Source organism: Sitodiplosis mosellana, unplaced genomic scaffold (assembly GCF_009176505.1).
Source record: "Sitodiplosis mosellana isolate CC-2019 unplaced genomic scaffold, AAFC_SMos_1.0 Smas_scaffold_6226, whole genome shotgun sequence".
NCBI classification, from domain to species: Eukaryota; Metazoa; Arthropoda; class Insecta; order Diptera; family Cecidomyiidae; genus Sitodiplosis; species Sitodiplosis mosellana.
The window spans coordinates 10,536,514-10,549,562 of NW_022601467.1; the positions used below are offsets into that span (position 1 = coordinate 10,536,514).

Consider the following 13,049-nt stretch of genomic DNA (forward strand, 5'->3'; position numbering starts at 1 on the left):
CACCATACACACACCAAACTGGATCGTAAACAATCATAACCTGCATGTGCACAAACACAATTCTCGGGCTTAATTCGACTTTTATTTGTATTGATGTGCATTACTTGGAAAAAAGTAAACGAAAAGCACGAAAATCCATTTACAAAGCCATATACACAGACGACGGTTGTTGTTGTTTTTTCACTTTTAATTTCCTTTAAGGTTACATTCGATAATTTTCCAGATTGTTGAGCGTATAATAATATTTCTTATATTTACTTTTCTGTAAAATTACGAATAATTCCCTTTGATATAGTGTATTTCAATTGCGATCCGATCCATGCGTACGTTTGCAAAACCGAAAAACAAAATCACTGCAAACAACACAAAATGAAGGAAAAAAACGGTAGCAACAATGTGTTTTCATTTGGTTGTTATTTTTTTTTTGGTTTTGTCTTGCTCTCTTCCATTCCGAGTTGTCAGTTGTAGTTTTAACTGTATGGCATAGCCAAAGAAAATAAAACGTGTCTATGGACTATGTTTTGGTTGCAGAAGTTTAATTACAATACCATTTGCTTTTTTCGTTTTATATAAAAGCCTCTGTTTTATTTTTTCGTAACAAAGAATTTCATGAAATTAAATAAGACACTTGTTTCACATGAGCCAATATCGATCACCAGCGACCAGGGAATGAAAAATCGTGTGTTTCATTTTCGAAAGTAGCTTTCGGTATACATAAACGTACGAAATGCGTTGTGTCGTGAAAATATTCTGAAAGTCACCACCCATCAGCGATCAAACCAATTGACAAATAATGAGTGCGCGCATGCGTGCGTGTGTGTGTGGCGACAAATTCATAATTATTCATGCGGCTAGTTTGTTCCAATTTTTGCAAAATTCATTTTGTGCAATGCGAATGCAATTCAAAAACAAGTCGAAACATTCAATTGCCGCAATAGAATATAATCGATATAAATCGATTTGCATCGGAAAGAGTGCATGCCGGCCACGCCATGCCGAGCCATTCCAAACCATTTACATTAAGTCGGAAATGCGTACAAGAAAATTGTACTTCAATTTATTCATTCACGTGAAAAACAGATATGTTTAAGCTTTGTTATGGATTTCAGCCCATTACATGTTTTAAACATTTAGAATAACAGAAAAAATCCAATCGGTGTTCCGATTTGGGGTTTCGTCATGCCACTTTGATTTGAATTGATTCAAAATGAATTTGTTTTTTAATGGTTCTCTTCTTTTCATTTCCAGACGACACTACCTCTGCTTCATCCATGCACACGGGAATACAGTTCGGTTCATACACAACAACCCGCCAAACCAGTACGAGAAGTCGAGCTAGATCCATACATATTGTTAGATGATGATATTAAATATGTTACACAAGACATTAGAGACGTAAGTATGGTGAAAATACACACATATTATTATTCAATTGGTTGAGTATTTTGTGCACGGCGGGCAAGTTCGTGTCGGTGTTACGGGGGCCAAAGTGTTTTTTGTTCCCTTTTTTATCATCACATCATTGTTATTATTTTAATTATTTTTGTTTGAGCTGTTCGTCTCTATTAAAATTCAACCTTTGTTCTGTGGAAGCAGTATAGTTTGATCGCTACCGATGTGACACACACGGCAGCGCGCTAACAAAGCAGAAAACGACGCCAAAAAGAAAATTCAAAATACAAAAAAAAAGTCTACAACAACGGCAACGATGACGACTACGTCGGCGACAGACAAACAAAACAAATATAAGCGCCGAGATTGATAAATTCAAGTACAAGTTCAAGAAACATGGAAAAATGAATGTTCATATGGCAGATGAATTAAGGCCCTGCGAACGAACAACAATGGGAGCTATTTTGATGCAGTACGAACGACACACACTGGTGTGCGCCTGTTATGTCTTTTTTTCCTTCATTATTCAATTCATAAATACACACCGAGCCGATATTATGGCCGACAATAACAACAACAACAACAACCACAATAATAATAATAATAATAGTCACAGGCGGCAACAACGTAGCAATAAAAATTTCTTAATTGAATGGTTTTTTGTGTTGGTGGATTTATGAATTCGAGATGAATGCGCGAGTGCACACACATGAAAAAATTCTTCGCGCCCAATTATGAATGCACAAAAATGCTCGTTCAACGCACTCTCAATTACTGTAAAAATGAACAAAAACAACAAAAACCAAACATAGATTACTTCATTTAGACGCCCAACTGCCTGTCTGCCTACCTTCGTGCGTGCCTCATTAAATTTTCGAGCTTTTTGTTGCAATTTGCAGCAATCAGGAACTTGAATCATTTTTTACTTAACCTTCGACAGATAAACAAAATCAAAACAAACATCCTTGTCAAAGAAGACGCTCACTTTCAAAAATACCAAACACATCACACATACACACACAGACACCCAGTGCCTAAAATGCTTTGGGAATGCCTCAACGCCACCAATATATGTTATTTGACACAAACAAAAAGCAAAGTACCACAAGAATTACCATTCCTGTTCTTTATTGTATGGCAATTACTTTGCATTTACCAGTTTTTGTTTTCGTAGTTTTTTTTTTTTGCTGCTCCTCAATTCTGTTTTCGCGTTGTAATTGCGTTACACAGTGATCAAGAACATTGCCAATGTGCACCGATGGATACGCGTGTGGCACTTCCGAAGAAATTCGTGAGGTCCGGGTCATCGTCAAAACATCGAGGGCCATGTCATCGAATGAGAAATCAAAAAAAAAAACATTGGTTCGCTCTTATCACTGTTTTTAATTTGATCCTTCGCGGTAGCAATGACCCTACTCATACATAATCATATGCGGCATTCAGCATTTTTTTTCTTTCGTCGTCGTCGTCGTTGTCGACGGCAGCGGCAGTGTCATGGAAATGACATAGAAAAAATGGCTGCTTTTGAAGATGATTTTTTGTTTGAACTGTTGCTATCATGAATTTAAAGGTGACAAAAATGATTACAAATTAATCGATTGACTTAATGAAAAGTGAGGAGGAAAAAAACCAGATAACCAATCATAAATCCTTCTTTTCGACGATTTCAGCGCAAAAACGTGATAGAATTTTTAGAAACTGAGCAGAAAAAATTGATCCTCCGTAATTAAATTGATCTTTCGTGAACAAGACAGTGGCATAGTGTGTCTGTAGCGTTTTTAAAGAATGCAAAACTGGTTTTTAATCTTGTTTTTTATGCACCCAGATGATGCATCTTCCCATTAATAATATTATGATTCTGAGGCTGTCATTTATCGGCACCGATTGTTAACTTGGTAACGTTACTATTTCCGTATGCGCATATTTTTGTCGCGATATATCAGCCGGTTTGGCTGTAGTAACAATGACCGAGCCAATATATAAATAAACCTGAATTAAACACCAGTTTTTGTGTTATCCGTTTTCTATCCCGTTCTTAAATTCCCATGTCTTTTTTTCGCAAGAAGAAAAAAAAGGAGAATCAAGCATACTTTTGAGATTGCCGATCGGCTGGCAACCGACTGGCGTCAACAACTGTTGTCTGTTGATAAGAATTTTCGGATCAACCATTGACCAAAATAAATGAAGCAAAAAAAAACTAACACGAAAGAAGTAGAAGAAATAGAAAGAATTTGCATAAATATTTCGCATTTATCGACGCAACGATCGATTTAACTCGGACTCAATGCTTTCTATCTTTGTTTGTCTGTTTCTTTTCGAATCATATGGTTTCGTTTTCTCTGTGTTGCTATTGTCGTTCGTGCTTTTTTTTCTCGAATGGTCTTTCTGCGGTGTGATCTTTTTATGTTCAAATTTTTATTTGTTTGGTCATTTCGATTTTCACATGCCAATAAATTTCGTTTATGTTGTTTACTTTTCACCAAAAACAGCTTATCGAAAGTGGGACAAATCAGCCAGAATTAGACACAATTGCGAAATATTATTTCGATGGACAGGGGAAAGCACTTCGACCGATGGTAGGAATGTTAATGGCTAGAGCAATAAACCACCACATACACAAAGATATGCGGTAAGTTGATGCAGGATTGAATCGTGCTATATTTTTTTTTCTTTTCTTATCTCGTGTGTTTACCAAAGAAATTTTATCTTTCTCTTGCGAAAGAAAGACCGAAGGAAGTGTGCATTGTCGCAAATGAAACAAAAAATGTGTTATCAATGGAACTGGATAAGTGGATGACATCGAATCTGAGAAAAATGGGCTTGCTCACAACTCTATTGTTGTGTTGCAAAAGCACTTGACACCTTAATTCATACGTGTGCGTTGTGTACATAATAGTTGCGATGCGAGAATTTCAATGATGAATTTTTACGCAAATCTCTACAAATCAAACGATCGAACCGATTCGCGAAAAAATTCGTCAATGTCGCAAATTTTTTTTTATTATTTTTGTCATTTCTGTATTTACTTTTTTTTTCCCTGTGATAATTCCGATGGATGCAATGGCATTTCATAATTAATACTGTATTACATTGTAGGCGAGGAATGTAAAAAAAGCAATTCCGCATAAAACGTGAATTCATGAATATGTATTTATAGTTTTGGCATTGTATTCGATGCAACGTCCAATGGACCATGGCGTACCATACAGTAGCGCACGTGTTTTATGCCAATTCCGATTTATACCATCATTTTTGCCATCTAATGTTCAACGCGAAACCATCAACCACAGAAAAAGTATAGTTTTTTTTTCAAAACTCAGTTTTTTTCCTTGTTAGGAAAAAAACAACAACAACAAAAGAGACTTTGAATTTGGTTGACATTGAAATTTCCATGGAAAGAGTCATTTTATGACATTGTGTTTACATGTACACAAACATCAAATCTAATTGGCATTGTTCAACATATGTGTATGGTTCATGTAAAACATTTGCCCATTTTCATTGAGTCCATTCGACAACCACACGGCGATAAAAGAAAAAAACTAGAAAATTAATTTTCTTCGCAATTGCGCCAAAACAATTCAATTGGTTTAGCATAAGAAATTAGAACACTGAGTCAAGGTGCATAAACACAATGATTTTTGGTGCATTTAATTACATTGAAATTTTTCTTACAACATTTTTCATATTGAAATCAATTGATTTGATAAAAATTTTCTCGGTTTGATTGTAATTTTTCTTTTTCATCAATCTAATTTGATTTACAGAGACCCTTTAGAAAGTCAGAGACGTGTTGCCATGATATCAGAAATGATACATACAGCTAGTTTAATCCACGACGATGTAATCGATCAATCTAACTTTAGACGAGGTAAACCTAGCGTAAATGTTTTATGGAATCACAGAAAGGTGAGTGAGATGCATCTGCATCATATTTGTTTTATGTTTTGCACTGCATCAATATGACTAGTGACGGTTTTTTTTTTCTCTCTCATTTTGTTTATGATTATTTGTTTGCAAACGATCTGTAATCAATTTGGTTTCCCGATAAGAATTGCGCTTTTTTTTAGTATCACTCTTTGCCTCACACAATCACAAGCACTCGCTGGATGTGTGCGCTCGCGCCAAATGCTGGGTGGAAAAGTCCATTTCTAATGCTAATATGCATTTAATTCAAACGTTTGGTGTGTCTGTGCATATACGTGAATTCTTACACAACTGACCACATCGAATGCGCGCGCGCTCTCGCGCGCCTCCAGCAAAGCACGCAAATACTTTCTACTTTTTAGGTGTGTTTTGCTACTTGTTGCGGTTTTATTTCTAGTCGCTTTTATGAGTATGTGTGTGTGTGTGTGTGTTTCTTTTTGTGCAACTGTTTCATTTTCTTTCATATTTTTGTTTCTTCTTCACCTCAGTATATTCCATTTGCTTCTTTTTCGATTCATCAGTGGTAGCATTGTTTCCAATTGGATAGAAGTGCGCATGTATGACTTTAACGCATCGATAACGATGATTGAATTTGTGTGCTGTGCTTTTTTCTTTCGTTCATTTCATTTCTCGCGATTACAAAACCATCAATGAGTAATTTTGTGAGCGAAGCACATATGCCCCATGTGTGTATGTGCTTGAAATCGTTTTTCTTCAATTTGATTGTTTGAACGAAATGAAGAAACACATTTTATTTTTATTTATAAAAAAAATTGTCGGCAAAAATCTTTCAAGAAGAAAAAAAAAACTATTCGGAAAATAGGTTTGGATGAGAAAGTGAACGAAGCGTATTTTCACTTACGATTGAAAGCTCTGACGATAAATAGGGAAAAAAGCGACAGTGCTGATAGAAAGAAAGAAATGCTTGACAAACAAACACATCGCAGCAAATACACCAAAACGGAATGCAATCCCATTGAAGAAAAGAAAAGAAGAGAAAAAAAACTATCGCAAACGTTCAAGTCATATTACATATTATTTCTTTGTCTGTCCCGTATGCGCTCAGAAAATTGATGTGTATATGTGAATTTTGCGGTAAATTGCTCACCCACGAGAGAGCTCTTTTGGCTTGCGGTGATTATGCGATGAAATCAATCTGGCAGCAGAAAGAAAAACCAAATTGATCCGAAACTGAAACGAATGCTGAACGGAAAAGAGAGAGAGAGAGAGAGAGAGAGAGAGAGAGAGAGAGAGAGAGACAAACACTGAGTTTATCATAAACAGTGTTATTATTGGGTGATTTTCGATTACAGTGACTGACCAACCTGATGTTTTGCAGTGTTTTTCGTTTCCAATCTGTGTCGCATTCCAATAAATCGCCGATACCTTCGCATGATACGGAATACGCAGAAAACGGTGCATGTTTTAGATGTGAAGTCATCATTTAGTCGATCGTTTTGTTGTGTTGTTGTTTTTTTTTCTTTTGCTTAACGAGTATTGGCATGAAAATGGAGTGCCGGAAAATGTGGTTCGTATCCATCACAACAAGTGAACGATGCACTGTACCATGTTCCTTCAATTGCCGTATGTATTTTCGCTTTCATTTTGTTGGCTGGTTCGCGCTTTCTTCGACTACATAGCAGTTTTCCTCGCTTCTATTGCCACAGTAGATGGTTTGTTTGGGCCATTTATTTGATCATCAACATCCATTACCAAATAAAAGATAAATTCCAAATCTGAATCGATGACACATGCACTGCACATAGCTGTGGTAATAGCAAAATCATAATGGACGCGCACCGTTTTCATAACATATAAACTTGACAATTATGACCTCGGAAGATCAAAAGCATTTGAAGTCATCACAGTTCAAATGCACCAGTTGAACTAATTTTTCTTCTCAGCCACTTGGTGGCGAGAAAGTATAATTAAAAATTGCGCTGCATGTAATTGGTTTTTCCGATTACTCATTGTGTAAAACAGACGGCGATTTTCATTGAATATCATCATTGCATTGAGATATATACGTAACGAACCGCATTATTTGCCGACGGCCTGTAATTAAAATCATAAAGTGGACGTAACACATGCGTGCTTGTGCCACACTGCATCAATTCCATTCAGAAGTTGGAGCATTGAGATTGGTCTGATCGATCGTTCGATCGGTGCCAATGGTAAATCAATTTCGAAAAGCCCCTCTCAGGCCCATTCTAAGTCACTTGCTCTTTTTTTTATCGCACTCTCTAGTCTCACACTCCTCGTAATGTCTGCATCATGTTTAATTGATGGCGGCTTAGCTTATTGAGACCAGCGATTAAATGTTCAACTTGATCTGAATACGTTGCAGTTCACTTGATGCGATAATTGTTATTATCTGTCTTGTTTTCAATTTGTGCGAGTGTGTGTGTGTGTCTTTTTTTCGCTCTCTTCTCAATTACTTTAAAAAGAGATGACATAATTTTTTTCTGCTGTATTTATCAAACCATGCAACAAATGGATGCAAAATGCTCAAAGAAAGTCTTTTAAAGGCAAAATAATGCTACGCTCCATTTGCTTCTCGGAAAAAACTGGAACGATTGTAATTTCAGCAATCATTTTTGAGTAACACAAAAGATGACCGTCTTATATGAACTTGCAAGCGCGCGATCGCGTACAAATTTAACCGTTTTAATATGACTCAAATGAATGACAGCCACATCACAACAAGTAAACAACAGAAATTAATTCGAGTTCGGCGTTTTTCAACAATTGAACAATGAACAACAGAAAAATAAACAAACACACACACACACAAGCCAAACAGCAGTGAATTAAATTGGGTTTCGTGCAATAATTTGTTGTTCGACAAGGTTTGAAATGGAGATTTAATCATGACACCGTTGTTTGGGCCAAAACAAATGACATACAAATGCTTCTTTATATCTTTGCCATGAGGTTGACATGGATTCACTTGCTCTATGATCGGGAACTTGGCCGCGCATTCCTAATGTCGTTGATTCTATGTCGTGTAAGACCTTTCAAACGAAAATGAAAACCGAAAACCAAATGGAAAAGAAGAATTCCGCCGGACACACACAAGACTTGGAAGAACAGTGAAAATGATGATTATGTGGCAATCGATCTAAAAAAAAAAGTTGCGTGTAAAGTTTCACTTTCGATTATCTCACACTGGAGTAATGTGAATTATACAATTATTTACGGTGAACGGTATGCGCAAATGTTTCATTTTCACCGATCATCTGTGCGCCGTTTCCATTTCGTTTGGTTTTGGAAGCGTTTAGATGCGAAGAGTAAAAGCCACGAAAAACTACATTCGACACACGGCAGAGCGAGCGAGAGAGACAGAGTGTGTGTGAGAGCAAAAATAGCGTTGAGACGCGTTGAAAATTAATTACCATTAATCAGCGTTGGAAATGAATTGATTTTTTTTTCTTTCGGGCTGGAAGTGGTTAATTTAATAATTATTACGACGTTTTCAATCATTGCGCACATTGTGTTCATCGATTGAGTCATGGTTACCACGATGGTGGCCATCCCAAAAATTTTGCCAATAAATTTTCCATCGAACTGATGAAAGTGGTCATCATAATTTGCGATATCTTCATGTAACAAGTCGCTGTCGCCGTTTTTTTCTGTGTCATAAACATTTTGGACAAGGCAATGCGGTATAAAAATAAGACTTTTATCAAGATTTTATTAGCTGAAGTGAAAACGAAACTGGCTGAATGAGCCGAGAGCGAAAAAAAATGAAGAAAAAAATGTCGAACAATAAATAAAAATGGTGTAAACTCAAGATGGTAGACACTAGCCACTTATGTAAAACGACTTGAAAATTAAGAAGAAAAAAAACCGTATGATATCGAATATTGTTACTGTTGCTCACATACACTATGACTCTTGGTTTGCTCTTAACTTTTTTTTTACACTTTCCGCATTGCTTCTTGCTTCCAAAGTGCTTTTTTTTTCGTTTTCGATGCGGAAATCGATCGAAGCGCATCGTTTTCAGTTCAGTAAATTTTTTTATAAATATAAAAAATAGAGTCATGCATACTTTATTTGTGTAGAATCATTCAGTTTACACCTCATTACGGAATAAATGTATTGAACAAACCAAAAAAAACGTAACGTTTTTTTTTTGTTGTGATGTCTTCCACTCATTATACCGTTTACAAGACGCGATTTGTGGTTAAATGTCATCAGGAAGTATTGAACGGGTTTGAACCGCCACAATTTTTTTTTCGAATGATATTGATTTGATTGTTACGACATCCATTCCAATTTTGAATCAGATTTGAATCAGTTTTTTTTTACAATTCTAGCAGCGATGATAATTGAATTTGAAATTTTCGCATTGAGTGTACAAAGTACAATCGGCGATTGCGTGCATATTTGTTTACCTTTTTTATATCAATATTCTTGCATCATCGTCGATTTGTTTACAAATCGAATTGTTGAGTGCGCGATCATCATCTTCTGATGTTTATTCTCATTCATGTGCGAGAGCGAGAGCGGGAGGGAGGAACAGCCACAATTTATCCATTTTCATTTTAAAATGATGACATTCCTATGTGTGTGGCGACATAAACGAAATGACAACATATGGCCGCGCGCATCCACCACAAATAAAAAGGCGTTAACAAAAATATAGGACTCTGCAAGAATTTTGTTTGATTTAATGTCACGTCAAATGGTTTTGTTTGCTTTTTAGGTTAGTCTGGATTGTGTGTGAGCAAACTTTTATATCATCGAAGAAAAATTAGAGACACATTGATCATTTATAGCCCATTTATTGATTTAACATCACATAAATTAAATTCACATCTAGAATTGCTTATTGATCGTTTGTTTTACTTTTTCAATTTATAGTAGAATAATCGTTGTGCCCATAAATGTCTTGATGCTCTGCTGTTTAAATAAAAATTAATAATTTTATCTCGATTACTGTTTGAATAAGAATAATGAATTAATTAACGATTTTCCATTTTTTTTCTCTCTCTATTATAGGTCACAATGACCGGAGATTATATCTTATCAATAGCGTCAATATTGATTGCACGTCTTAAAAACGATGATGTTACAATAGTTTTAAGTGAGGTAAGTCAATTCACGTGGTACACTCAACACAAAACGTAATGCAAATTAACATTGACACATAAAGGAAGAAAAAAAAACAAATCGCGACAGCATGAAAGAAACGGTAGGGAAAGTGGTTATATAATTAAAGCCGGCAAACAGTCATTAAAAAATGTGGTTTGTTCATTTCTAGTTTGGTTTAAATAAACTATAATATTCTGGCGATTTATTTTCCGAGAAAAAAAAATGGTTGTAAACCGGTCGATTGAATGGCGGAATGCTGGTTGATCGTTCTTTGACTTCTTCGATAAAAATAATAATTGGATATGTGAAGAAGATGCATGGCGAAAGGCACCTAGGAACGAGAAAACGGAAATGTGTGGGGTCCGGTTTCACCTTGCCGATATGCCCAATGGAAAAGTGGCATTCAACCAGCCACGAGATCACATGTTCGTCGCGTTTTTTTCTACTTCTTCTTCTTCTTATTCTTCATGATGTATGCAACATCAAGGTCAACAGTCACCTGCCCCAGGCTTAATGTAAATCCGGAACAAAATCGATGGTCATTAAATTATTTTATCACCTTTATTGGCACACAACACATATACTATATCGATACATTTCAAGTTTCATCGGTTCGTTTCTTTATTCGTCCAATATCATTGATAACACACGACCGAAAGAAGAAGAATATTAAAAGAGACCATCATGTTGTGCGAATTAATTCGTTATTGATGTATGTTGTCAAGCCGTTTCTAATTGAGACCGACCACAAAATAGAAGAAGCAACAACAACAACAAAAGTGCATCATACTTTGTCGCCGTGTCCAGTGACACAGTTGGAAATTGAACAAAAGATTTTTATTTTCATAAATTCGGATTTCCTATTTATAGATTCATTGAGCGTATGCTAAGGCGTTGGGTTCCATTTGTGTCTTGACGATCAACGAATTTTAATTTGAAAAATGTCTGCGCCGTTTGAATACCGTTTGCATGCTAACGAAGAATTTCAAGAAGAAGGAAAAAAAAGCGCACAAACAAGTGCGACCACTTATGCTTTTAGAGATATTAGAACAACTCAACAAACGTCGAACGATAATTTGTTCAGTTCCGCACTCAAAATACTGACTAAGCCACTAATTTATGATTGAATGTGATAAGCTGTTGTACCAATTCTAAAAAAAAGTTCAACATCTAAATTGTTTCCGATTGGTTTTTGTCTTTGACATTTTACAGATTTTAACCGACTTAGTACAAGGTGAATTTATGCAGTTGGGATCAAAAGAATCAGAAAACGAACGATTTGCCCATTACCTCACAAAAACGTATAGAAAAACTGCATCGCTTATTGCAAACACAACCAAATCGGTAAGGAACTGTGAAGTAATGCAGAGAAAAAACAAACAGACATTGTTCACATATTATTTTTAGCATTGTCGTTTTGCTCGTTTGATTATGCAGTCATCATGCCGCTTGCTCGGTGGTGGCTGTTTGATTGATGGCTGATTCATATTCTGAGCACTCCGAATTGTTTTACTCTTTTTTTTTGCACAAATACCTTTTTGACGTATGCATTTCTAATTTTCGTTTATTTATTCTCGTTTTCGCGCTTTGCGGTGAATGCCGTGCTTCATTTTTTTTCTGATTCCAATCCACTCTCATGGATTTAGGTGGCAATGCTTGGTGGTGCCGACGAGTCTCTTTCAGAAATAGCGTTTCAATACGGCCGAAATGTTGGATTAGCATTTCAATTAGTCGACGACCTTTTAGATTTTGTCTCTTCATCCGAAGCAATGGGAAAACCAACCGCTGCCGATCTGAAATTGGGTCTCGCCACAGCACCGGTATTATTCGCTTGCGAAAAGGTATGTATTTTGGTTTTGTTTTCTTTATGTGCGTATATCAAGTGCGCGTACGCACCATCAATCTCTCAGTGTTGATTCTTTATTCTTTTCGCTTTTGTTCTCATTCTCCAAAAAAAAGAAGAAAAAGAAAACAAAAATTGCTCATTTGGTATTGTGTCATCACCTGTCTCGCAAAAGGAAGATATAATCCATCATTTAGTGGTACTTTCAATGCGATGCACGTAATCTAAGTGATAGAGACCGTTGATAAATTTCTATGTCAACAAACAAAGCTATTCGACGCATTTTGTGTTTTTATCTCTTCTTTGACGCTCTTTTGCCAAATTCACATACATTTTGTGTATCTTCATTTTAATTCATAAATTAATTCGATTTTCGCTGATTGTATTTCTTTTTTCTCTGTCTCTTCTTCGGCTTGTTCAGTTCCCCGAGTTGAATCCAATGATAATGCGCCGCTTTGAGGAGCCCGGCGACGTTGAACGAGCCTTCGAACTTGTGCACAAAAGTCAAGGATTGGAGCAGACTAGATTTTTAGCCAGAAAGCACTGCATAGAAGCCATACGATTAGCACAGGAGTTAACCGAGTCACCGTATCAAAAGGGATTAATAGTTGTTAACGATTATGTGCTCAACCGAATGAAGTAAACAATGTTCTTCGAAGGAATTATTGCCAATGTCCATCGTGTGTGTAGCATAAACGAAATGAAAATCACATTATATATTACAACGAACAGAAGAGAGAGAAAGAGAGAGAGAGAGAGAGAGAGAGAGAGAGAGAGAGAGAGAGAGAGA

The 13,049-nt window shown here is 36.2% G+C and overlaps 1 protein-coding gene across 1 annotated transcript in view; it reads left to right on the forward strand.

Annotated features, from left to right (window-relative positions):
- Window positions 1–13,049, forward strand: part of LOC129577876 (all trans-polyprenyl-diphosphate synthase PDSS1) — a 46,772-nt gene that overhangs the window by 32,464 nt on the left and 1,259 nt on the right. Inside the window, exons 2-8 of the mRNA XM_055465652.1 lie at window positions 1,249–1,395; window positions 3,882–4,021; window positions 5,160–5,301; window positions 10,324–10,413; window positions 11,629–11,760; window positions 12,063–12,257; window positions 12,681–13,049. The exon at window positions 12,681–13,049 is cut by the window's right edge and continues 1,259 nt beyond it. Of these exons, the coding sequence (XP_055321627.1) occupies window positions 1,249–1,395; window positions 3,882–4,021; window positions 5,160–5,301; window positions 10,324–10,413; window positions 11,629–11,760; window positions 12,063–12,257; window positions 12,681–12,902 (1,068 nt within the window). The 3' untranslated portion in view covers window positions 12,903–13,049. The remainder of the gene's footprint in view (window positions 1–1,248; window positions 1,396–3,881; window positions 4,022–5,159; window positions 5,302–10,323; window positions 10,414–11,628; window positions 11,761–12,062; window positions 12,258–12,680) is intronic.